We start from the raw sequence: 25,792 nt of genomic DNA, 5'->3' as shown, positions 1-25,792 counted from the left end.
TGGCCAGACTTTTAAATACCCATTTTTTTAACCCTTTGTTTCCAAGTTTAAATTTTTTAAATTTTAGTTTAAAGTATTAAGGAATTATTATGGCCACTAATGGTAAAAAGACTAAATTCTCAAGGTCAAAAGAAAATACATTTTCGAAGTGCTGAAGATTTGGGGCCTAGACAACTTGAAGCAGCTCCAGGCTTAATTTCTTCATTGCCTAAATCCCAAGGATCACCTGTGGAGGCTGAAAAGGAAATGCATCAGGCAACATTACAATCTGAAGAAGTCATTTTTCTTCGCGAATGAATGAGAAGACCACAAGATGCAGGAGGGAGACCAGTGGCGACTCCCTGAAGAAGTTGGGATACCGTCTCTGGGACTCCAGACCCGCAGTAAATCTTTTAAAATGCCTTTTGTTGAATTGCAGCAGGAGCTGCAGTTACAGAGCTGAATTTTACTGAATCACAAAATTGAAGGCAGCTATTCAAGCTGTTATAAAACCTGGAATGGATTTGTTGACATCTCAAATGAATGAAATGGTTCAAATGAATGCTGGTGTGAAGGCACGTGTGGATGCATCTTATGAGGAATTTTAAAAATTTCAGACTGCTTTTTTGGTCTGTTAACAAAAAGTTTACAGAAGGTGGAAAAATCAGTCATAGAATTAGGAGAACGTGAGAAGGAGCTAGAAAGAAAAATAGATTATTTGGAAAATCAAAGCAGAAGGAATAATGTGAAAATTGTTGGTTTGCAGGAAGGTATAAAAGGACAAGATCCTTTTTGTTTTTTTAAAGACTGGATTCCACAAATATTAGGGCAAGAATTTTTCTCTGGGGGATTGGCACTGGAAAGAGCCCATCGAGCTTTGAGAAGAACACCCTCAGCTGGTCAACCACCGAGACTGGTAATAATTCGATGTTTGAGTTATTTGGATAGAGAAGCAATACTTCGACTTGTAGTACAAAATGGGAGACAACGACAAACCCCATTATTGATTCAGAATAGCAGAGTTTTTTAAAATCCTGATCTGAGTCAAGAGGTCATTCAATGTCGAAGTCAATTCAATCCAGTTAAAGAAGTTTTGTTGCGTAAAGGTTATAAGTCTACTTTTTGTTACCCTGCAGTGTTGAAGGTGTTTTATGGAGACTATCAATTTCGATTTTTTGAAATTGATCGTGAAGCAATGATTTTTGCTGATTCATTGCCAGATATAAGAGGACAAAGACGTAGTCCACCATTATCTCCTAAAGAAAAATCTGGTTGTTCTGGAAAAGGAAGAAATGGCAAAAATGGGAAAAACAGGAATGGAAAGAGTCTACCTCCTTCTGAAATGGGATCTTCGAGATTGGAATCTTCTGGATGAAAAGAAGAATTTTTTTTTATTTTATTTTTTCTTTTGTTATTATGAGATTTTGATGTTACTGACTGTTCGTCTGGGGAGGGAGAGATTTGCACTAAGTTCTTTACTAGTCATCAGCCACTGGTGGGTGACCCACACTCAATTTTTGTTTAGGGGATTACTACCTTTTGGTAGGTTTTTTTTGGGGGGAGGTTCTTTTTTTTTCTTTATTTTTATTAGTTTTTTTTTAGTTTTTAATTTGTGATTTTTTTTAATTGGAGGGCCTATATACATTGATTTGAGTTTCTATATAAAGATATTATTGGTATTTAGTAATAATAGTAGATATGTCAAAGTTGAGTATAATAATCAACTTATTTCTTTTTCAATACATAATTATCAAAGTTTATTGCATTGGAGATTTAAAGGTGTGAAAAATTTGGGAGATTGTTTTAAAGAGGGTAAGTTTTTATCTTTTAATTAGATGAGGGAAGGTTTTGGTATTGATAAGAATTCTTTATTTCTTTATTATCAAATTCGATCTTTGGTAATAAGTATGTTTGGTAGAGATATGATTTTACCTAAAATGACTAAATTTGAGATTTTTCTTATGAAGGTACCAGAGAAGGTGTATATTTCATTTGTGTATCAAATATTACAGGATGGTATGGATAAAAAGGGTTGGGATAAATCTAAAAGTAAATGGGAAGCGGATATTGGTTTTACTTTTTCTGAAGAGGATGGTTAGATATCTGTTATGATAGTGTAACTAGATTGATAAATGCACGTGATGCAATGATTAATTACAATTTTTTACATCAATTATATTTGACACCTGAAAAATTAAAAAAAATATGGTTTTAGTGAATCAGATTTGTGTTTAGATGTGGTGATACAATTGGAACTTTTTTTCATGTTGTTTGGTCATGTATACATATACAATCTTTTTGGAAGAAAATTCAATCATTTTTAGAATATCTGTATAAGATTAAAATAGTTTTAGATCCAACAGTATTTTTATTGGGTAGTTTGCAACCTCTGAAAGGTTTGGGATTAGATAAGTTCCAGCTTGCTTTTATATATTTGGCTTTATCTGTAGCGAAAAAATGTATTGCTACTACGTGGAAAGATACAAATATGATTGATATTAATAGATGGCATAATGAGGTGAAATATTGTTTAATAATGGAAAAAATATGTATGTTTCGCATGATAATTATAATTTTTTTATTAATAAGTGGCTGTTATACTAATTTTTTTCAATATTCTTTCTTTTTTCTTTTTTTATGGCTCTCCTAAGGAGAGTTGGCTGAAGGTGGGGGGGGGGGTTATTTTCTTTTTTTCTTTTTTTTTAATATATATATATAGATATATATATATATATAAAATGTTCATGTTTAATTGCTGTATACGTCATATTTTTTTTGTTGTTTTGAACGAATAAATCAAGTTTTTAAAAAAATACATGGACTTTAGTAAGGCCCTTGACAAGGTCTCACATGGGAGGTTAGTTCAGAAGGTTCAGTCATTAGTTATACATGGAGCGGTTGTAAACTGGATTTGAAATTGGCTGAATGGGAGAAAGCAGAGAGTGGAAGTGGATGATTGTTTCTCAGACTGGAGGCCTGTGATTAGTGGTGAGCCTCAGGGATTGATGCTGGGACCATTGTTGATTGTTGTCTATATCAATGATCTGGATGATAATGTGGGAAATTGGATCAGCAAGTTTGCTGATGACACTAAGATTGGAGGCGTTGTGGACAGTAGGAAGGCTTTCAAAACTTGCAGAGGAACCTGGACCAACTAGAAAAATGGGCTGAAAAATAGGAGATGGAACTTAATGCAGACAAGTTTGAGATGTTCCAATTTGGAAAGGACAAACCAAGGTAGGACATACACAGTAACTGGTAGGGAACTGAGGAGTGTGGAGGAACAAAGGGATCTGATACAGATAGATAATTCCCTGAAGGTAGTGTCACAGGTAGACAGGGTTGTGAAGAAAGTTTTTGGCATCTTGGCCTTCATAAATCAAAGTATTGAGTACAGGAGTTGGGATGTAGGTGAGGTTGTCTAAGACATTGGTGAGGCCAAATTTGGAGTATTGTGTACAGTTCTGGTCACAAAACTACAGGAAGGATATCAGTAAGATTGAAAGAGCGCAAAAAAGATTTACAAGGATGTTGCCGGGTCTTCAGGAATTGAGTTATAGGGAAAGATTAATCAGGTTAGGACTTTATTCCTCAGAGCGTAGAAGATTGAGGAGAGATTTGCTAGATGTTTACAAAATTATGAGGGGTACAGACTGAGTAAATGCAAGTAGGCTCTTTTCACTGAGATTAGAAGAGATAAATATGAGAGGAAATGGATTTAGGGTGAAATGAGAAAGGTTTAGGGGGAACATTAGGGGGAACTTCTTTACTCAGAGAATGGTGGGAGTATGGAATGAGCTGCCATCTGATGAATAAATTGGATAGATACATGGATGAGAGAGGTCTGGAGGGTTATGGAATGGGTGCAGTCAGTGGGACTAGACGAATGATGTTTCAACACAGTCAAGAAGGGCCAAATGGCCTGTTTTCTGTGCTGTAGTGTTCTAAAGGAGAAAGAGCAGGAATGAGAGAATGATTGGACAGGAATGGCCCCCTGAGGACTGCTCAGTTTATGGGCCACTTCCCTGTGAAGCATTCAAGTTTAGTTGGTTTCTTCTGTACATCTCTCCTACTGACTTCCCATCCAGATGCCTGCCTACATTTTGTTCATACCCTGATGAAGGGCTCAGGCTCAAATCTATGGTGGTGTATCTGTATCTTTGCTCTATGTAAAAAAGGATACTGACCTGTTGAAGTTCTCCAGCATTGTGATTTCATCTTAATCATGGTGTTGGCAGACTTTGGTGTTTCACTCATTCAAATATTAGTGGTAAGCACCAGGAGGAGCTCATTTACCTGTTGTCCAATGAAGCCATGGATGTTTGCCACTCACCCAAGAGAGAAGAGGGAGCATTGGTTGAACACCTCATCTAAAGAGTTTAGCAGCTCCCTCTCAGTACGACGGCAATAGTGAGATATCTTACCAATGACTCTCTAACAGATCAGAACTGCTCCTTTGAGGGTGCGTTGTTTATTCAGAAATATGCCAATTTTAAGGCTGCATTCCCTCAGCAAAGCCTCTCCAATAGAAGAGGGTTTCCCATAATGGCCCAATGACTATTCGGAGCTCTCTCAGTGCAACCTCTCCAACAACATAGCACTCCCTCAGTTCTCAGATGAGACCCAGCTTTTTTCTTTCACCTGCTTACTTGGTTCATAGTCAAGTTGTGTTTATTTCCCTGAGAAATGGTTTTAGTTGTTTTATTCTGCTAAGGACGCTATGTACGGAGTTGTAGGTTAATTTGGGTGAAATTGGGTGGAAAGAATTTTAAGTGGCATCTATGTTGCTGTAAATAAATTTTTTTTTTAAATTATAAATGGAGAATGTCGTGGATTGGTTTTCGCTGAGAGTAACGCCACCTCCATTTCTCCCATCACAGATCCTTGCCACAATGGAGGTTCCTGCTCCGATGGTGTGAACAATTTCCTGTGTATCTGCCTCCCTGGATTTGGTGGTCCCAAGTGTGAAGAGGACATCAATGAGTGTGCTAGTGTACCATGCGAAAACAATGGCAACTGCACGGACTGCGTCAACAGCTATACCTGCACCTGCCCGCTGGGCTTCAGTGGCATGCACTGTGAAAATAATGCCCCGGACTGCACAGAAAGGTAAGGGTGGAGAGCAGGGAGATGGTGGGGTGAGAGAGGGTGAGGAGGAAGGTGGAAGGAAGGAGGCACAAAGGTGGGAAGGTGAGAAGACTAGGTGGAGAGAGGGAGAGAGACAGAGAGTATGAGAAGGGGTAGAAAGTAGTTTAGAATCAAATTAAATTTATTGTCACCCGATTGTCCAAGTATAACCCAATGAAACAGTGTTCTCTGGTCCTCAGTACAAAACACGTAGACACACAACCAGACATAACACACATTCAGGCAAACAATACAGATGCAGGACAAGTATTTCATCTATAAAAATAAATAAATAAATATTACTTCCAAAATAATAGAGCCATGGGTGGTTAATGTGAGCAGTTCCTTTGGTCATTCAGCATTCTCACCGTACGTGGGAAGAAGCTGTTCCTCGGCCTGGTGGCGCTGGCTCTGATGCTCCTGTAACTCTTTCCTGACGGGAGCAGCTGAAAGATGCTGTGTGCGGGGTGGAAGGGATCCTCTATGATCTTGCAAGCCTCTTCAGACAACAATCCTGGTAGATCACATCGATGGATGTGAGGAAAACTCCTGTGATCCTCTCTGCCACTTTTATGGTCCTGTGGATTGACCTCCGATCCGTTTCTCTGCAGCAACTGTACCAGACTGTGATGCAGCTGGCCAGGACACCCTCGAAAGATTGGCATGATGATGGCAAGTAGCCTTGCCTGCTTCAGTCTTCTCAGGAAGTGCAGTTGCTTTTGCGCCTTCCTGACAAGTGAGATGTTGGGTGTCCACGATAGGGGTCAAGTGAAGAGGAGTAGGCGGAGTCATGGAGGTAGTAAAGGTGGAATAAGGAATGAAAACAGAGTAGAGGTCTTTTGGGAAGGGAAAGAGGGCAGATGTGAGAGAAGGAGGAAATAACTTTCCCTGACCCTGTCTCCATGGAATCCAAATTTATTTCAGTTATTCACTTCTTTCCAATTGTTTTCATATCTCATATCAATTCCCAGTTTTAGTTCCTTCCAATTTATCAATTTATTTTCTCCATTTTGATGAAGGGCTCAAGCCCCGAAACATTAGTTATAAATCTTTACCTTTGCTATATAAAGGCACTGTTTGACCTGCTGAGGTTCTCCAGCATTTGTGTGTTTTTTTTGTTTTTTAGCCCATATTAGTTCACTGTGGATAGATTATTTTTCCCATGGGAATTTTCCTCAACGTACGTTTGATGAGAATTATGAAGTTTTTTCTGAAAATGATTTCCTTGTTTAATTGCTGGGAGCAATTTCAAATTGATCTCTAAGATTACCTTATCCAACTTGTTTCTTGTGTCTGTGAAAAAGCTTTATTTAATTTGCAACTTCGGTTTCTGACTGAATTGAGTTCCCTGAAATAAATTTTTTTTCCCCTCGAAGACCAATTCTCATGAGATTATTGCTGAAATCTGTGTCATTACCCAAGTCTATCTGCAGATGCTTCCATGATATTTGCTCTAGGAAATTGTTCTTTGAATGTGGACCACAGTGGAATGATCAATTCCAAAATGGGTCCTTAACCCCATAGGTCTGAAATGACAGTGAGACCAAAGCATTTTCTTGCTATAAAAGCTTATTACAATCAGATAGAGTGCATTTAATTTTATTTTATCCTACTTTTTCTCAATTTAATTCGGCTTATTCTACTTTTATTGTTATCTTCTACTTAGCAGCAGATAAGTCTTTTTTGTACCAATCACACACCATTTCTATAAAGCCTCAATTGAACCCTTCCCCTATTTAAATCCCTCTACTTTTAAATATACAGATAGATAGATAGATAGATAGATAGATAGATAGATAGATAGATGAAAGGGGAGAGAGTGAGAGAGAGATGAGTTGAGGAAGGGAAGAGAAAGGAGAGAGAAGAGAGAGTGGGAGAGAGGGAGCATGAATGAGAATGTGAAAATCTGTTGAATGGGTAAGAGACATATTGCATCTCTGCTTCAAGACCAGTTGAGGGGAGATGAGGTTAGCTTGACTGAAGACATCGGTTCAAAGAACATCTCAAAAAAGGAAAGATAGATGGAGAGGTGAAGAAATTTAGCAAATTCCAGAGCTGAACACCTGTGGAGTGTTCAAAATTAGGTGATGATTTTGATAAAACTGTAGACATTGGAGAATCAGTAACTAGTGAGTACAGGTTTGGCAAACAAACAGGAGAAAGTTGAGAATTCTTAAACCAGTGAAGTGTGAATGGGCAATAGAAATAGATTTGGTAATAACTTTCTAAAGGTAATTAGATAACGCAGCTGAAAATTAACTGGCTATTTTAGTGAACTGGCATGTACACGATGGGCTGACTGGCCTTATCAATTTGCTGTGTGTTATATTTTATGTTTGTGCATCCCTCAGCTCCTGTTTTAACGGTGGGACTTGTGTCGATGGAATCAACACTTTCACATGCCTCTGCCCGACTGGATTCACGGGGAACTACTGTCAGCATGACATCAATGAATGTGACTCCAGGCCCTGCCTGCATGGAGGCACTTGCCAGGATAGTTATGGCACCTACAAGTGTACCTGTCCCCAGGGCTACACTGGGCTCAACTGCCAGGTAAATATCCCACACCAGCCACATACGACCTCCTCTACACCCCTGGGGCACTGAGACACTATGTCCAGGCATCCTTTCCCTTGTAGGGAAGAGGTGTCAATCTCAGTCTCTGTACCAGGGTGAGGGAGTGCACAGTGAGTGGATGACTGGGATTGGATTTGCTTCCATCTATCGACTGGATTGAGAGCAGCTGCTGAGAACGGGGACAGTCAGTGAGGTGAGACAGTGGGAGACAGTATCAAAGGTTAGACAGTATTCACACAAGGTGGGCAGCCATGCTGTTCCAGGGTGACGGAAGATCCTTGTGGAATGTGTCTGTGGGAGGGAGACTGGATGAGATAGATGGCCAGCTTATCAACCCTCCGTCTTGTCCCTTCCCAGGACCTGGTGCGCTGGTGTGACTCATCCCCGTGCAAGAACGGTGGCAAGTGCTGGCAGACTGGCACCACCTACCGCTGCGACTGCCAGAGCAGCTGGACGGGGCTCTACTGTGATGTGCCCAGCGTGTCCTGTGAAGTGGCTGCCAAGCAGCAAGGTAAATCCCACCTCATCCCCACCCAGGGGCAACCCGCCCACTCCCTTTCCCTCTCCATCTACCCACTATCTCCATCCCACCATCCTTCTGCTTATCGTGACACCTTCGGTGCCATCCCCATACCCATCTATTTCCATTAACCACCCCCCACTCCTCAAGACCCATCAATGGCCACCCATCCCTGGTGATCTGCCTCACCTTCATTACCTAATGACACCAATAAACACTCAGCGTGTCCTACTGCTGCATGTTCTATTCACAGTTCCCACTGTTAAACATGCCTTGCTCCTCTCTCTCTCTCTCTCTCTCTCTCTCTCTCTCTCTCTCTCTCTCGCCCTGCCACTGTTACCAGCCACTGCTACCAGCCACTACCATTGGAATGTATGTCCCATCATCATTAACCAAGTGACCCTGGCATCACATGTGGCTCTCTGACATTAATTCTGTTTCCATCTACCATTAGCAGGTCCCCACAATATCATTACAAGCAGTAACTACCATCATTAACAGGTTTATCCCATCAATAGCAAAATCACACCCCATGACTAGCATATCCCATGTGATTAGCATATCCCCTGATTAGCATATCTCATGATTAGCCCCCACCCTCCTGTAACTACCCTTCCACCACAGTGCCCACCCTGCCCTCAGCATTCCCCTCTGATGTCACTCTCCAACTTTATTCTCTGCTTTATTGTTATTCCTGCAGGAGTTGGATCGGGCCAACTCTGCCGTAACAGCGGCCTCTGCATCGATGCTGGCAACACTCACCGCTGCCAATGCCAAGCCGGTTACACAGGCAGCTATTGTGAGGAGCAGGTGGATGAGTGTGTTCCCAACCCGTGCCAAAATGGAGCCACGTGCACCGACTACCTTGGTGGCTACTCCTGTGAGGTGAGCTTCAGACAGGTGGTGGAACTGCACTTGAGGGGAGTGCATCATTGCCCAAAGGTTAGCATAGAGGTTAGCACGACGCTGTAACAGCACCAGCGACTGGGATTCAAATCCTGCACTGCCTGTAAGGAGGCTTTACACTCTCCCCATGTCTGTGTGGGTTTTCCCTGGGTGCTCCGGTTTCCTCCCACCCTCCAAAATGTACTGGGGCTGTAGGTTAATTTGGTGTAATGGGGCAGCACGGGCCAGAAGGACCTATTACCATGGTGGATGTTTAAATGTTTTTAAAAAATGCATTTCAGCTCCTTTTAGCAAGGATCTGCTTGTAAAGGGTTATCAGGAACAGCCGGTATTACTGGTCAGTACTGAAGGTTGGTATTACGCTACGAGGCACTACAGAAATGCAGCTTTTCCTTTCATCAGTATCCCATAGGAGGTTGAGTTCCTGCTCTGATTCCTAGGAGTATTCTGGATGTGATCTTGCTGTCAGTAACAACCAGTACAGAATGGGATTTTCACCGTTTTATCTTTCTTCCCCCCCCCCCCACTCTCTCTCATGATTGATCTATTGCAGTGTGTTGCCGGCTATCATGGAATCAACTGTTCAGAGGAGATCAACGAATGTCTGTCTCATCCCTGCCAGCATGGGGGCACGTGCATCGACCTCACCAACACCTTCAAGTGTTCCTGCCCTCGAGGCACGCAAGGTAGGGTAGGGTTTGAAGTGGTTTGCCACAATTCCCTGACCTCATCGGCTTCATGGGCTCACAGTTTTGCTCAGTCTCAGCTTCTCCAGTCTTCAGTTACTGTCCGTGGCACCAGGGAGAAGCAACAGTGTTCTCTCCGTCAAGCCGACTGCACTGGAATGTTCCTCTGCATTATCCTCCCCAAACCTTTGTCAAAAGGGTGGAGAAGAAACGCAGGAGGGTTTGGTTACCACTGGCGTGGTGGAATTTTAAATGTAAACATACAGCACAGTAACAGGCCCTTTCAACCCACGAGCCCATGCTGTCCAGTTGCACCCCCATACATTTTGAACGGTGGGAGGAAACCAGGGCACGTCGAGGAGACCAATGCAGACACAGGGAGAGCTGGATTCAAACCGCGGTCGCTGGCGCTGTGACGGCATCACTCTAGTTACTGAGTTTAGTGCTACTGTTGCGGTTTAGGGGTGGAGTTATCAGGGATCAGAAGGGGGGGTGGTTGGGCTTGTATATTTTTGCCCTTTGTCCAGTTAGGCAGACAAGAGAGGTGGGCATTCAGCACCCCTAACCCAAAGTTGTGTGGACAGGGGAAAGGACTATACTTGTCCCAAGCTTGGGCAGTGGGATGGAGGCAATGGAAGGAGAGGTGACGGCATGATGTGGGACTTCTGGTGATACAGACGAAGAAGCAAGGGCATACTGGGGAAATCTGATTATTGCATCCAGACCAAGAATATCCATGGGCCTCTGTCAGTCACTGTGGTAGGAGTTTATGGTATCCATCCCATTTCCTTATGCCCTTTCTTTGCCACCCCTCCTCCCTCTGTTCCCGTGACCCTTCTCGCAGGTGTGCACTGTGAGATCAACCTGGATGACTGCAACCCTGCTGTGGATTCCCTCACCCAGGAGCCTCGGTGCTTCAACAAGGGCCACTGTGTCGACCGCGTGGGGAGCTACAGCTGCATCTGTCCAGCAGGCTTTGTGGGTGAGCACTGCGAGGGCGACGTCAATGAGTGCCTGTCCAACCCTTGCGATGGGCGCGGCACGCAGAACTGCGTGCAGCTGGTCAACGCCTACCGCTGCGAATGCAGACCTGGCTACACAGGTGAGGCTGCAGTGGGGGTGGGAGGGAGGAAGAGCGGGCAGAGAGGGGAGAGCAGACAACCTCTTCTCTCCACTAATGGCACTGACCCAGCGATAAGCGGGTTGGCCTATGAGGAGAGATTGAGTCGTCTGGGGCTGCACTCGCTGGAATTTAGAAGACTGAGAGGGATCTTATATAGAAACATAAAAATATGAAAGGCATAGATAAGACAGAGGAGGGTAAGTTGTTCCCATTGGTAGGGGAGACTAGAACTAAGGGACACAGCCTCAAGATCCAGGGTAGTAGATTTAGGAGGGAGATGAGGAGGAATTGCTTTTCCCAGAAGGTGGAGAATCTGGAATTTCCTGCCCATTGAAGCAGTGGAGGTGACCTCAGTGAATATATTTAAGACAAGGTTGGTTAGATTTTTACATAGTAGGGGAATTAAGGGATGTGGGGAAAAGGCAGGTGGGTGGAGACAAGCCAGTCATCAGATCAGTCATGATCTCATTGAATGGTGGAGCAGGCTCGATGGACCGGATGGCCGACTCCTGCTCCTATTTCTTATGATCCATCACCTCCTCTGCCTCTCCAGGCCTCCGGTGCGAGCAAGTGTTCGATGGCTGCAAGAGCCGGCCATGTCGCAATGGTGGGACCTGTGCTGTCGCTGGTAACGTGGCTCATGGCTTCATCTGCCGCTGCCCCCCGGTAAGTGCTCCAAGGCCACAGACTCCCTTTCTCTCCCCCACACACACGAGTGTCCCTGTGAATTCTCTCCCATGCTCCTCGCGGTGTGTTTCTATGGCCAGTCCAATGAGCTCATGTGGCAAATGCTGCCAATATAAAACGTGCGACTAAGTCAAGCAGCACAGAGGTAGGTGCTCCAGTCCACCTAGTCCTCACTCATTTACCATTCATCCACATTAAGGCGATTTTAGTCAGTTTAAGTTAAAAGACACCTGTACTGAGGTATAGTGAGAAAGTTTGTTTTGTTAATAGTCCAATAGTAAAATCACAGGAGTAAAACAAAAAGGTCTGCAGACACTGTGACTGAAGTAAAAACACAAATGCTGGAGAAATTCAGCTGGTCAAACAGTGTCCTTTATATAGCAAAGGTAAAGATACATCATCGATGTTTTGGGCTTGAATCCTTCATCAAGGTGTGAGCGAAATGTAGGCAGGTGCCTGAACAAAATTTAAAAAAAACAAAAGAAAAAAAACACAGTCTCGAGTACATGTGCTGCAAAGTTTGAACACAGCACAAGCAACATTGTTTAACTAGCGTGAGGTGTGTTCAGGAGTCTGATAACATCAGGAAAGAAATTGCCCTTGAATCTGGTGGTGCAAGATCTCACCTTCAGGAATCCCCTCAGAAGGAGGGTAAAGCAAGTGCAGCCAGGGTAGGAGGAGCCCTTTCATAGGTTCACCCACTTTTTTGAGGAAGAGGGAAATGGAGGGGAGCGGGATTTGTGCAGTGAACTGAGCTCGATCACAACTCTGCAGTTCCTTGCGGTCTTGGGTGGAGCAGTTCCCATCCCACACAGTGAGGCACAGATTACTATTCTCCCCACGTCCCCATCTTAGGTCCCCCCAGGATTCCACCAGTCACCCACACGAGTGACCTGTTAACATGCAAACCCACCCATCTTTAAAATGTGGGAGGACACTGGAACACCCAGATGACAGAGAGCACTTGCAAACTCCACACAGACAGCAGAAGGTATGAGAGAGCAGCTGCATGAGTTGCTCTGCATGTTTGCTAATGCTTAGTATCACCTGAGCCTCACAATGGAGCTGCCTGCCTCCTCCCTGCTCCTCCAAGTCCAGCTCTGACTGAATGCCAGCTCTCTTCTCTCTTGCTCTTTGACAGGGCTACGAGGGAGCCTCTTGTGAGAACCAGATGAGCGTTTGCAAGAATCTGCACTGCCGTAATGGTGGGACGTGTGTGCCAAGCCCAGGGCGAGGGAGCCCAATTTGCCGGCAGCCTGCTGCCAGCCCCTGTGAGTCTAACCCCTGCTACAATGGTGGGACATGTGAGCGGGCCCCCGCTGAGCCTTTCTACCGTTGCCGCTGCCCACCACTCTTCAACGGGCTTCAGTGCTTCATCCTGGACTACGAGTTCAGCGGTGGGCGAGGCCAGGACATTACCCTGCCCCCCAAGGTGGTGGTGGGCTGCGAGAACCCTCAGTGCTCCCTGCTAGCCGCCAACCGGGTGTGCGAAGCTCACTGCAACACACACGCCTGCAACTGGGATGGTGGCGACTGCTCGCTCAACTTCAACGACCCCTGGAAGAATTGCTCGCAAGCCCTGCAGTGCTGGCGCTACTTTGGAGATGGGAAATGTGATGAGCATTGCAACAATGCAGGCTGCCTCTACGATGGGTTCGACTGCCAGAGTGTGGAGTCACAATGCAAGTGAGTCCTGGAGCAGGGTGGCTGAATAGAGGGCTGTAGTTCAGGGTGGGGGGGGGGAGGGGGTGGGGGAGAGAGAAGGGGGAAAGGGGGGAGGGAAAAGGGGAGGGAGGAGAAGGGGAGGGGAGGGAAAGGGGAAAGGGGAAGGGGAAATGGGGAGAGAGGTGGAGGATGAAAGAGAAGGGGAGGGAAAATAGGAAGGGGAAGGAGGGGGAGATGGGGAGGGAGTGGGAGATGGGGAAAGAGAAGAGGGAGGGAGGGAGAGGGGAGGGGGATGGGAGGGAGGGGGAGATGGGGAGGGGGAAGGAGAAGAGGGAGGGAGGGAGGGAGGGAGAGGGAAGGGATAAGGGGAGGGGAGGGAGGGGATGGGGAGGGGAAGGAGAAGAGGGAGAAAGGGAAGGGGCTTGGGGCTTTTCAGGGCTTGGATGTCTCAGTTCTATGAGAAAATGAAGTGAAGGGGGTAGGGATTGTGGGGAAAAGTGACAGGACAAAAGGAACAGGAGAGAAAGAGACAGGGGATGCTGCAAATGCTGGGGGTGGAAAATGGCCAGGAACAGGAACATGAAGATGGAATTGGGGGTGGGGGTGTGGGTGAGTGAAGGGGTGTGAGGTGAGTGAAGGGGTGTGGGTGAGTGGGGGAGGGGTGTGAGAAGATATGAGGGGGGTGTGGGTGAGTAAGGTTTACATTTTGCGACCGGGGACGCATATTTTGACCTGTTGCTTAGATCCATTCACCACATAACACATTATTCCTTCTTTGTACCCTTCTACCTGCCACAGTCCCCTCTACGACCAGTACTGTAAGGATCACTATGGCGACGGACACTGTGACCAGGGGTGCAACAACGTTGAGTGCGAGTGGGATGGTCTGGACTGTGCCAACGACAAGCCGGAGAAGCTGGCAGATGGGACTCTGGTGCTGATCGTTTTGGTGCCCCCAGAGCAGCTGCGGAATGACTCGGTGAGCTTCCTCCGAGAGCTCAGTCGTGTCCTGCACACCAATGTCAAATTTAAGAGGCATCCGGAGGGCGACGAGATGGTCTATCCCTATTTTGGTAATGAGAAGGAACTACACAAGCACCACGTGAAGAGATCGGTGGAAGACATCCGCCGTCATGTCACCGGCATCTTTACCAATGTCAGGCGGTCTCTGTACACCGTGGTGAACCCCAGGGCTCGCAGGGAGTTGGATGAGCAAGAGGTCAAAGGGTAGGTATCAATGCTGGCATTCTCAACGGTTGTTCATCACTCCCTCCCCTCCCCCTTGAACACCCCCTGCCTTCCTTGGCTAAGTGGTCAGCATTCTTCCTCACCTGAATCAGAGGTCATGGGTTCTGAAGTTTCAGGTGGAAAGCTGAGAGTGGGTTGCACTGTTGAAAGATCAGTACCAGGGGTTTATTGACAGCATCTCTTAGCCCAATCTGTCTTTGGGGTGGACTTAAAGGATATAACTTCATTATTTCAATCTTGATTGGGTGATAAGGTTTACTCTAAGGACCACCATTGATGATTTACCTGTTACATTCAGTCCACAGTGCAGAAAAAGCTACTCGGGCCTTCAGGTGTGTGGCTGTGTTTATGCTCCACACAAACCCCTTTGCAACCCTCCCCGTCCTCAACACAATGATCTACTCCTTTCTCAGTGGGTCTTTCCCCTCACTTCTTCCTTAATACAAGACTGCCATTTGTCTTAACTGTGACAGAAACTTCCATGTTCACATTATTCTCAGTGTTAAGTCCAGTAAGACCTTCGTTATCAAGCAACCGGCAAAATAATTGCAGGAAATAAACAGGTAAAAAAATACAGAAGTATAAGATTGCCATGCCTAACCGTTAGTTCGCCAATCCTTAGAGCACACAATTTCAAGCAACCAGAAAATTCATTTATCTGGCATCTACTAATCCCCATAGGTGGCAGATACCAGGGGTTTTACTGTACTTAATCTCGAAGTCCCTGTCATATTTATTAATGACTGTTTATATTTATGGCCTTGAGTTTTGGCACCCCCAGCAAACAAACAAGACCTTTCCTGCATTTACAGGGAGGCCTTGACTTCCAACCTTTGCAAGTTACGTCCACCCGCACATATGACCAAAATTTTATAAAGATCTTTATAAAACTACTGTACAAATATATATTAAAAGTACTGTGTACAGTGGTCCCTGCCCTCGGCAGCAGCCTGTAGTCCGCATTTAAGCTTCGGACATGCAAGGTGGAGCAAATCTGACTTACGACCAATCCTTTAGTCCCCATTACGGTCGTAAGTCGGGGACTACCTGTACACACCTTCCAGAATATTGAAGACACTGTTTGAAATTTTCTTCCAGCATCAAACCCCCTCCAAAAGAACGTATGACACATTTAGTTGTTTCTGAAACATGATGGTGTGTCCCTGGATAACTGAAGGGACAGGTGTGCCAGGAATCCTGTTCTTGGTCCTATGGTGATACCTACTGTGGTGATTGCTTGCCCCAATTCTATTAGCTGCACCTCAACAATTTGAGGTTCAAGGCCCACGCAGAGTGTAGAGGTCAGCAGTGCCTGCTCTCCAAAGGAAAACTGCTTCATTGACTGTAGAATCCTTGAGTTGCTTGAAATGGTGAAAGGCAGTGGATAAATTTGAGATCTTTGTTTTTCTCTTTCCAGATCAATCGTGTACTTGGAGATTGACAACCGGCAATGTTATCAGACTTTCTCAGACTGCTTCACCAGTGCTACAGACGTGGCTGCATTCCTGGGCGCCATGGCCTCCCGTGGCAGTCTGCAGCTCCCCTACAACATAGAGGTCGTGCAGAGTAAGTGGGAGTTCCCCTTCTTCTTTGATGATCACCTCCTCCATCCCAACCTGAAAAGAGTAGTAAGGGAGAGGGACAAGAAAAGTGGTACATTTATCCAACAGTGTAATTAACGACATCTCGAAGGGCATCTCATAACCCGTTATCAGCTGCCAAATCATTAAGGCAAAAGAAAGAATTGATCGGCATGCTTGAGAAGTTGATGTCTTTGTAGTTGGGATCCATCGGTAATTCCTAGGCTTTTCACAGATTAATACCACTGCACTAATTTGATGATCGCTAAATCCTTTCCTTTCACGAGAGGGAGAAGAGTTCGACTTTCTTCAAGTCTAAAGGAAAGAAAACAAACGCTGGGAGCGTTTTGGGATGTTTCTCGCTCTCAATTTTTCTTTGCATTCTGATTATCCGCCGTTTAACTGACCTTGTTTTATAACACAGACTGAATCGTAATTTTTTTGTTTCTTTTGCATATGTATAAAATGTAACGCTCAACAATTTCGATTGTGCTGCTGCTCAAAGGCATGTTTTCTCTCTCTCTCTCTCTCTCTCTCTCTCTCCCACTCCCTTCCCCTCTTCATTCCTCCTGTTCATTGCCTCTGGACCTCTGTCTGTCTGTATCTGTCTCTATCTCTCCACACCTCATCACCTCTTTTATCCTCTCTTTCTTTGCTCCCTGGATCGCACAGTTTGCTAAATTCTATCTTCTACCCTTTCTGCAGGTAAAGATGATCAGAGGCAGCGTGACATTAAACTTTACCCCATGTATGTGGTGGTGACTGTTCTCATCTTCCTTGCATTCATTGGGATGGGAGTGCTGGTATCTCGCAAGAGACATCGGGAGCACGGACAGCTCTGGTTCCCTGAAGGATTCAAGGTCACCGAGTCCAGCAAGAAGAAAAGACGTGAACCAGTGGGCGAGGATTCTGTCGGGTTGAAGTAAGTTGGATCTTTTACCTGTTTGCTGCTGCATCGGTTTTTCTGGTTCCCAGATGTGAAGCCTGATTAAGGAGACTGCCAACTTTCTGTGCATTGGGGATTTTAACATTCAGCAGTAACCTGTTCGTTCTGAACCCATGTAAGTTTTCAGATTTAAAGAGACTCGGTGGGAAGAGGCTGGTCCCATTGATTAGTTAGGGGTCCTTACAAACCATTGTGCACCATTGAATTGACAGATTCTCTTTGTAGCCTCTGCCTCTCCCTAACCTCTAGAGCTCCACTGAATCCCTGATCACAGGCACAGATCAGTTAAATTCTTGGCCCCTTCCTGTGTTTTAGATTGTTTGTAATTCCTATTTACAATGTCCCTTGTCCAAGCATCTTGATGGTTAAAACTACCTGTCTCCCTTTGTATGTGTGTTTGAATGTATCTACCTGCCTCTGTGTCTATGCTTGTCTTGCACTGTCTCCATGCATTATCTGTTTCTGTGTCAATTCCTCTCTCCACATGTCTATCTACCTCCCAGGCAGCCTGCCTGTCTGTCAGTCAGTCTGCCTTCTTGTTGACCAGCTGTGTTAGATTGTCTCTGTGTTTGTCTATCAGTGTATATGTACCAGCCCAACTGCCTCCCTTCTGTCTGCCTGCCTGAGCTTTCTTCTCCTCAGACTATTGCCTTCACTTTTTCTCTTACCCACCCTTTAATTTCTGTACATGTTAATTTTCTCAGTCCTCCATTTCCTTATAACACATACATGCTGGGTATGTGCCACTTGTCCTAGCTCAGTGTCTCTCAGTATCTCTGTTCAGATTTATGTCCAATCCATACTAGTAGCGTACTGTCCCCTTGACCACCTGTCCAACCTGCTGTAAAGCATTAATTAATCTGCTTCCAGGGATTTGTGGTTGCACCATCCATATTGTAGCAACAGGATTTTGCTGCTTTCTCTACGAAACATTTAAATCTTTTTTTTAAATCAAGTTCTACCACTTTCTCAATCCTGGTAACATTCTTTCTATCTAATCTGCCTCCTTCCTTCATAACTTTAATTTTCTCCATTGAACCAACCTCTTAATCTTCTATGGTTTAATGAAGTCAACCACCTCCAATTTATTTCTCAATTTGATACCTGAACTGTACCTCCCACTCTCTCTTTCCATTCGTTCCCCTCTCTCTCCCTTCCCTTCCCTGCCCCTCTCCCCATCCCTCTCTCTTTCTCCCTCTCTCTCTGCATCTCTCCCTTTCTCTCCATCTCTCTCTTTCCCTCCCTCTCTTTACATCCTTTTTCTCTCTTTCTCTTCCTCTTGCTCTAACTTTCTTTTTCTCTCTTTCTTTTTTATTTCTCTCTCCCTTTCTCTCTAAACCTCTCTCCATTTTGCTCTTTTTCCTTCTAACTCTCTCACTCTGTCTGTCTGTCTCTCCTCTTTCTCCCATCTCCTTTTCCCCCTCCAGCCTTTACCATCTGGGAACTACTTTTCGTATTGGGGTGGGGGTGTTTTTACGAAATGGACTGATACATTTCATCCAGTGAGCAAATTGTTTAGGCAGACAGACATCACATCAGGTGACTCTTCTCTGGGATCCCTTCACAGGCCACTGAAGAATGTTTCTGATGGGGCTCTCATGGACGACAATCAGAATGAGCACTGGGGCGACGACAGTGGAATAGACACGAAGAGATTTAAGGTATGGGAGTCCACGTATCAAATATCAAAGAGATCCACGCACATCCTTACTCACTCCTCAGGCCTCAGCCTCCTATCGGGTTTTTATACCTATCCTTGCCATGTACACGAGGATCAAAGAACCATCTTCAAGCTTTGTAAACAGGTGTTTCCAGCTAGATTGTCACTGGTTGCAGAAGGGACATGTGATCCTGAATATTATTCAGGATGCACCTGTTGGGTGGGAGAGGGATGAACCCCTCCCCTCAGGCTCAAACATGGTTCACTCCATCCAGCTGAACCAATTCCTTTGTCGAACTCCCTCTCTCTCTCTTACTCTTGCACACTCACCTCTCCCTGTCACTCTCACTCTCCACCCATCGCGCACCCCCCTCCCCACCCCCCTCACCTTAGGAAGCAGGACTGAGACACTGTGTAACTGAAATAAAGGTAAAAATACAAAGTTGGAGAAATTCAGCTGGTCAAACAGTTTACTTTATGTAGCAAGGATAAAGATACATCACCAATGTTTTGGGCTTGATCCCTTGATCATGGTATGAGCACATTCCTTGATGAAGGGCTCAAACCTGAAATGTTAGTGATCTTTGCCATGAAATGGACACTGTTTGACCTGCTGATTTTCTCCAGCATTGTGTTTTTACTTCATTCATGTTTGCAGCCTTCCGTGTTTTACTGCTTTGTGACTGTGTTGTTCTCCAGCAGTTTGAAGAACAGGCGATCCTGGCCAACCGTGACGACCACACTGACCACAGACAGTGGACCCAGCAGCACCTGGATGCAGCAGATCTCCGACTCCCCAGCATGGCACCAACCCCTCCCCAGGGCGAAATTGAGTCTGATTGCATCGATGTTAATGTCAGAGGCCCAGGTTTGTTACTGGCTCATTTTGTCTGCAATATTTTAAAACACTGAGTCTTAATGAATATTTTAAAAACTGAGCATTATTCGATATTACTCATTTCCAGTAAAACCTCGAGTATCCAGAATTTCAAGCGAACTGCAGCCTCAAGCAACCAGCAAAATAAAATCAAGGAAAATTAAAATAATTAAGAATAAAATAATAGGTAAAAAATACATCTGTTTAAAATAGATGCACTGAGCCGTTAGTTCACCAATCCATCACTTGTGCCCAGGTAGATTTGACGTGGTATGTGTACACTAGATTTGTCTGGTGAGCAGAATTCCGCAGATAATGATGCAGAGGATACATTTTAATTAGGTAAGAGTATGTTTCAAGCAACCAGAAAATACACTTATCTGGCATCTACCAATCCCCAGAGGTGTCGGATACCAGAGATTTTACTGTATATACAGGTTATCGGTATTGCATAAAGGAACCTTGTGCGTTACTAGGTACAATGGTCTGTTCATGGGTGGGGAGTGAGAATGTTTAGCTTAGGGTAGAGTTTGGGTTGGAGCTAGGTGTGAGGAAGGGGGGTTGGAGTGAGGTGGGGAGGGGAGTGAGGGAATGAGATAGGGAGGGGGAAAGGGAGTGAGATGGGCTTGGGGAGGGCGTTAGCTGAGTTGGAGAGGATCTGTTTCTATGGTGGGCTTATTATTGCAAGGTTCTCACCCTCTGCTTTGTGTCCACAGATGGGTTTACTCCCCTCATGATCGCTTCATGCAGTGGGGGTGGCCTGGAGACCGGGAACAGCGAGGAGGAAGTGGACGATGCCTCGGGCAATCTCATCTCTGATTTCATCTACCAGGGTGCCAGCCTCCACAACCAGACGGACCGGACGGGTGAGACTGCCCTTCATCTGGCTGCCCGCTATGCCCGGTCCGACGCTGCCAAGCGTCTCCTCGAATCCAGCGCAGATGCCAACATTCAGGACAACATGGGCAGGACCCCATTGCACGCGGCTGTGGCTGCAGATGCCCAGGGAGTTTTCCAGGTAGGTACCAGGTTTCGGTCAACAGGTTTCCCACAATAAGTGTGAGTTGTAGGCCAGCTATCATCTGACCAATTGTGGAACTGCTCGTCCCTTTACTGTGAGTCAGCTCAAAGGGAAGAATGGCCTCCTCTTGTTGTAATGTGACAGGCTCAGGGGAGTGATCCAGTTCTCCAGTTCCTATGCTAGAGAATTCAGAATCAGAATCAAATCAGAATTTATTGTCATGAATATGTCATGGAATTTGGTGTTTTGCAAACAATCTTATTCTAACCACCTTACAACATTACTATAAAAAAATAAAATTTAGAGTGCACGAAATGTAAAGCAGTGTCATTGATCATTCAGGAATCTGATGGCACCGGGGAAGAAGCTGTCCTTCTGCCGCTGAGTGCTCATCTTTAGGCACCTGTACCTTTTTCCCGATGGAAACAGAATGAAGAGGACCTGGCCTGGGTGGTGGGGTCTTTGAGGATAGAGTCTACATTTTTAGGAGGCCGCCTCATGTCGATGTCCTCAATGGAGTGAAGTCTGGTGCCTGTGATGTTGTAGGCTGAGTTAACAACCCTCTGGAATTATTCATCGTGTCTCCATGCAACCAGTCAGATTGCTCTCCATGGTTCACCTGTAGAAGTTTATGAGAGTCTTTGGTGACATACTGAATCTCCCCAGATACCTCACAGAATATAGCCACTGACACGCCTTCTTTGTGATTGCATCAACGTGGAGGTTCCAGGGCAGGTTCTTGGAGATGTTGACACCCAAGAATTTGAAGTTCTTGACCCTCTCCACCGAGCCCTCGATGAGGACTCAGTCTTGCTCCCCTGACTTGAGGGACATGCTTCGTGGTCTTCTACTATTCTTCTGCCAATGGCTCGAGTCCTAAGTAACTAGAGAGGAACTTGGAGATTGGTGGCCTGCTACAAGGTTCTGAATGTCAACCCCATGTTCCATGACCCATTCCTTCATGTCTCTGGGTGTCTTTCCATCCCTACGAGGAAAAGCTTATGGATGAAAAGCTGAGTTGTACTGCCTGCTCATGGGATTTTGTGACTCCCTTGCTAATATCCCTCTGGTAGGTTGAACGGCCTTCCTCCCTCACTCACCTTGTCAACATCAACATTCCTGATATGTGTTTCCTTGCTCCCCCCCTCTAGATCCTGATTCGGAATCGAGCGACAGATTTGGACGCACGAATGCATGATGGCACTACACCTCTGATCCTGGCAGCCCGCTTGGCTGTGGAGGGAATGGTGGAAGAACTGGTCAATTGCCATGCTGATGTCAATGCAGTAGATGATTTTGGTAAGAGGCTTGTGATGGAGATGAAGGAGAAACCAATGGGTGGAGAAGCAGAGCATTGGAGGAAATGGAAAGGTCTAGAGATGCTTTCTCAACATGTAGTAAAAACATAAAAATGCAGGTGGAACTCAGCAGATAATATAGTGTCCATAGGAGGTAAAGATATATAACCAACATGTAAAGCCTGAGCTCTTCTTCAAGATATGAGCAAAAAGCAGACAGGCCCCTGAATAAAAAGGCTGAGGAAGAATGGACAGGGGGAGGAGCACAGGCCAACAGGCAAAAGGTCATAATTGGACATGGATAAGACAGGTGGGGATTGATAGGGGGAGCATGTGGCTCTGTGAATGCAGAGTTTGAGGAAAGAAGGAAAGTGAAAGAGAGAGATATAGAGGAAAGGAAATAGGGATAGAGGAAGGGGAGAGAAAGGGGTTGGGGGGTGTTAATGGAAACCAGAGAAATCAATATTAATGCAATCCGGTTGGAGGGAGGCTAGATGAAAGATGAGGTGTTGTTCCACCAATTTATGGGTGGTCTCAGTCTGGCAGTGCATGAGACCATGAACAGACATGTCAGCAAGGGAATGAGATGGGAAATTGAAATGAGTGGCCATTGGGAGATCACGCTACTGCAGCTGACAGAGTTGAGGCTCTCAACAAAGTGATCTCCCAGTCAGCGCCCAGTCTCCCTGATGCAAAGGAGACCACAACAGGAGCACCAGATGCAGTAGATGACCCCTGTGGATTCTTAAATGAAGTGTTGCTTCACTTGGAAGAACTGTTCACATTAATGGTGAAGTGAACACAAGTGTAGCATTTGACTCAACATGACCTGATCAAGGCTCACTAGTTGAGGTGAGAGGATGTAGAAGTGGAGGATCAGATGTGGAGGAGGATATTACGACCGGGGTGAGAAGACTGTGCTGGGGTTGAGGACGGAAGCCTGGTTCTCTGGTACTGATGGGTTTTGTGTCTATCTGCAGGAAAGTCTGCCCTACACTGGGCAGCCGCCGTCAACAATGTGGAGGCCACAATGGTTCTGCTAAAAAATGGAGCCAACAAAGATATGCAGGATAACAAGGTGAGGAGATTGGACTGTCTATCCGTGTGGGGATTGGGGAGGCATTGGCCACACAAAGGATGTGGTGACCTCAAGATTCACAACTCAGTCAGTGGCCAAAAGTCCCCATTCAATATTATTAAGGGAATAATGATTCTAGAGGAGATGAAGAGATGTATTTTCACAGAGTGAGCCTTCATCAACTGAAATTTTCTCCCTGAAGGATGGCGAAATTAGACCATAAGAGGAACAGTTTGGCCATTTGGCCTGTCGAGTCTGCTCCACCATTCACTCATGGCTGTTACATTTTTCTCTTTCAACACCATCCTCCTGCCTTTGCCCCATTCCTTTAGTTGGATAAATAATGGAAGTGGGAAACATGGAAGGGTAATGGGGAGGGGAGAGCAGGAGTATTGCATGGTTCTTTGAAAAAGCTACTTTGGGCACGGTGGGTTAAATATGCAGATTGCTTGTGGAAACAAGAATGCATCCTCTTGAGAAAAATCCTAATGCACAATGTGGGCCAAATGTGTTTATCAAATAAAGATAGACACAATTTGATTTAAGGAAGCAGCTAAAACATGGCCAAAAAGAATAGTTAAGCCAGAGGATTGGGAGAATTTTAGAATGCAAAGGATGACCAGAAAATTGGCAAAAAAAATAGAAGTTAAGCAAGCAAGAGATTAAATTACGGAAAATCATTTATAGGAACGTAAAAAGGAAAAAAAGATTGCCAAAGAAAACACAGCTTCCATTTTGGGAAAAAATTGAGATGTTATAATGGGGATAAGGAAATGACAGAGAAACACGGAAGTCTGCAGACACTGTGATTGTAGTAAAAACACACACAGTAAACACTGGAGGAACTCAGCTGGTCTTGCAACGTCACTGGATCAGCTGAGATCCCCCAGCATTTTACTGTGTGTTTTTAAGGAAATGACAGGGATATTTTACCAATTGTTACACCATTGTTTCAGAAGACCAGAAACCAAGGGCCCAATGAGAATGAAAAAAGGCTGTTCAGGAAGAAATAATTCTGGAAAAATTAAGAACCATCTTGATTCACGGACCTAATCATTTAGTTCCTAGAATTTAGAAAGTGGCTGCAGAAATAGTGGATGCATTTGTTTGGATCTTTCAGAATTTCCAAGATTTTAGAAAGGATTATTCTTTCTGAAAGGGAGAAAACGTAACCTTGCTATTTAGGGAGAAGGAAGTGTAAATGGGGAACCATTGTCCGTTGTCTGGGAGAAGGCAAATTTTAAAATTTATTATTAGCAATATGGAAATTCAAAAATATAATATGAATGCGCAGAGTTGAAAGGGAAATAATTTTTGACAGATCTGTTAAGAGGTTTGAGATATGAGGAGTGCAGAAAAAGTAATTTGAAAAGATTTAATATAGTGTCATCAAATAGGTTATTGCACAAAATTAGGGGGTGTGGAATTAGGATAGGTTCAGATAGTGGGAAGAAATGGGACCCTGTCAGTCAGCAGCAAAAGTCATTTATTTACAGTCGAAGTCAATAATTTGGGTTAGGCTCTATCTAATGTTTTTGTTTGTGAAGGACACAAAATTAGAGTGGGACGGTTAGTGTAGTAATTAGTGCAACACTGTTCTGGTGCCAGCGGCTGACGTTCGAATCCAGCACTGTCTGTAAGCAGTTTGTATGTTCTCCCCATCTCTGCATGGGTTTCCTCTGGGTGCTCTGGTTTCCTCCCACCATTCAAAACATACCAGGGATCAAGATTCAAGATTCAATACAATCAGTGTCCAATTACATGAAATTTCCTTGTGCCTGCTGCAAGGCAAACTGATTCACCACCAGGAGGAATTGTCTAAGCGCATCTTACAGCCTGTCTTACTGTCAGAGAGAGAGAGAGAGAGAGAGAGAGAGAGAGAGAGAAGCAAAAGAGAGTCCACCCAGAGTCCCCGAGTGTCCGTCGTTTCGCCTCCAGTTCTTCCGCAGCCCCCACAACCACACAGTAGGTCAATTGGCTGTAATTGGGCGGCACGGGCTCGTGAACTGAAAGGGCCTGTGACGTGCTGGATGTCTAAATTTTAATAATTAAAAATAAGAGAGGAAAGAAAACTGTAACGGGGGTGCAGAGGGACTGCGAGATGATAGGCATCTTAAATTAAGGGATGATTCATGGAGATGAAATAGGAAATGAGGATTAAGTTATTTGTTTAAAAAAAGAAAAGCAGAATCATATTTCAAATGGAGCCAATACTCAGAGGGACCTAATTATCTTTGTAAATGAACCAATGAAAGCTAGAACACTGGTGCAGCAGACAATTAAGATAATAGTGGCAGACCACATCATGAGTATTGTGTAGTTTTGGTTTCCAAATTTAACAAAGGAAATACTTTAGAGCAGTGGTTTTCAAACTGCCCTCCTAAACTCACATATTATATTAAGTATTCCCTATCCCATAAGTGCTCTATGATTAGCAAGGGATTGCTTAAGGTGGTATGTGAATGGAAAGAAAAAGGTTTGAAAACCACTGTTTTCATCGTACCTAGTTGACTTGTTATGTGCACTATTTCATAACTCCAAAGGAAATGGGCCAATTACCATTTTTCTCAAGCAAAATATTTCAGTGACAATTGGGTCTAGGGCAGTGATTCTCAGCCTTCCCTTCCCACTCACATCCCATCTTAAGCATAGGGATTATGGCATAGGGATTGCATAGGGATTGTGAGTTTAGGGGGCAGTTTGAAAACCACTGCTCAAGAGCATTACAATATCGGTTCATTAATTGTAGGAAGGGGAGATTATTCTGGGAGTAGTGAGTAAACCAGACATGAGATTATTAGAGTGAAATACTTG

At 44.8% G+C, this 25,792-nt stretch overlaps 1 protein-coding gene across 3 annotated transcripts in view; it reads left to right on the top strand.

The window, feature by feature from the left end:
- notch1b (notch receptor 1b) overlaps positions 1–25,792 on the top strand; it is a 122,202-nt gene that overhangs the window by 92,392 nt on the left and 4,018 nt on the right. The window contains exons 18-33 of one of the 3 annotated variants that reach the window (XM_069889833.1): positions 4,860–5,088; positions 7,458–7,659; positions 8,041–8,194; positions 8,904–9,088; positions 9,663–9,795; positions 10,640–10,777; positions 11,472–11,584; positions 12,747–13,291; positions 14,069–14,497; positions 15,936–16,084; positions 16,804–17,020; positions 18,612–18,705; positions 19,404–19,572; positions 20,298–20,599; positions 21,754–21,901; positions 22,881–22,978. In XM_069889833.1, the coding sequence (XP_069745934.1) occupies positions 4,860–5,088; positions 7,458–7,659; positions 8,041–8,194; positions 8,904–9,088; positions 9,663–9,795; positions 10,640–10,777; positions 11,472–11,584; positions 12,747–13,291; positions 14,069–14,497; positions 15,936–16,084; positions 16,804–17,020; positions 18,612–18,705; positions 19,404–19,572; positions 20,298–20,599; positions 21,754–21,901; positions 22,881–22,978 (3,305 nt within the window). Of the gene's footprint in view, positions 1–4,859; positions 5,089–7,457; positions 7,660–8,040; positions 8,195–8,903; positions 9,089–9,662; positions 9,796–10,639; positions 10,898–11,471; positions 11,585–12,746; positions 13,292–14,068; positions 14,498–15,935; positions 16,085–16,803; positions 17,021–18,611; positions 18,706–19,403; positions 19,573–20,297; positions 20,600–21,753; positions 21,902–22,880; positions 22,979–25,792 lie in introns of all 3 variants that reach the window. The other 2 variants (XM_069889823.1, XM_069889814.1) reach the window with 2 other exon arrangements.

This window comes from Narcine bancroftii, chromosome 1 (assembly GCF_036971445.1).
Source record: "Narcine bancroftii isolate sNarBan1 chromosome 1, sNarBan1.hap1, whole genome shotgun sequence".
Lineage (NCBI taxonomy): Eukaryota > Metazoa > Chordata > Chondrichthyes > Torpediniformes > Narcinidae > Narcine > Narcine bancroftii.
Note: the sequence above shows the minus strand (reverse complement) of the source record. Positions and strands in the feature narration are given on the sequence as shown.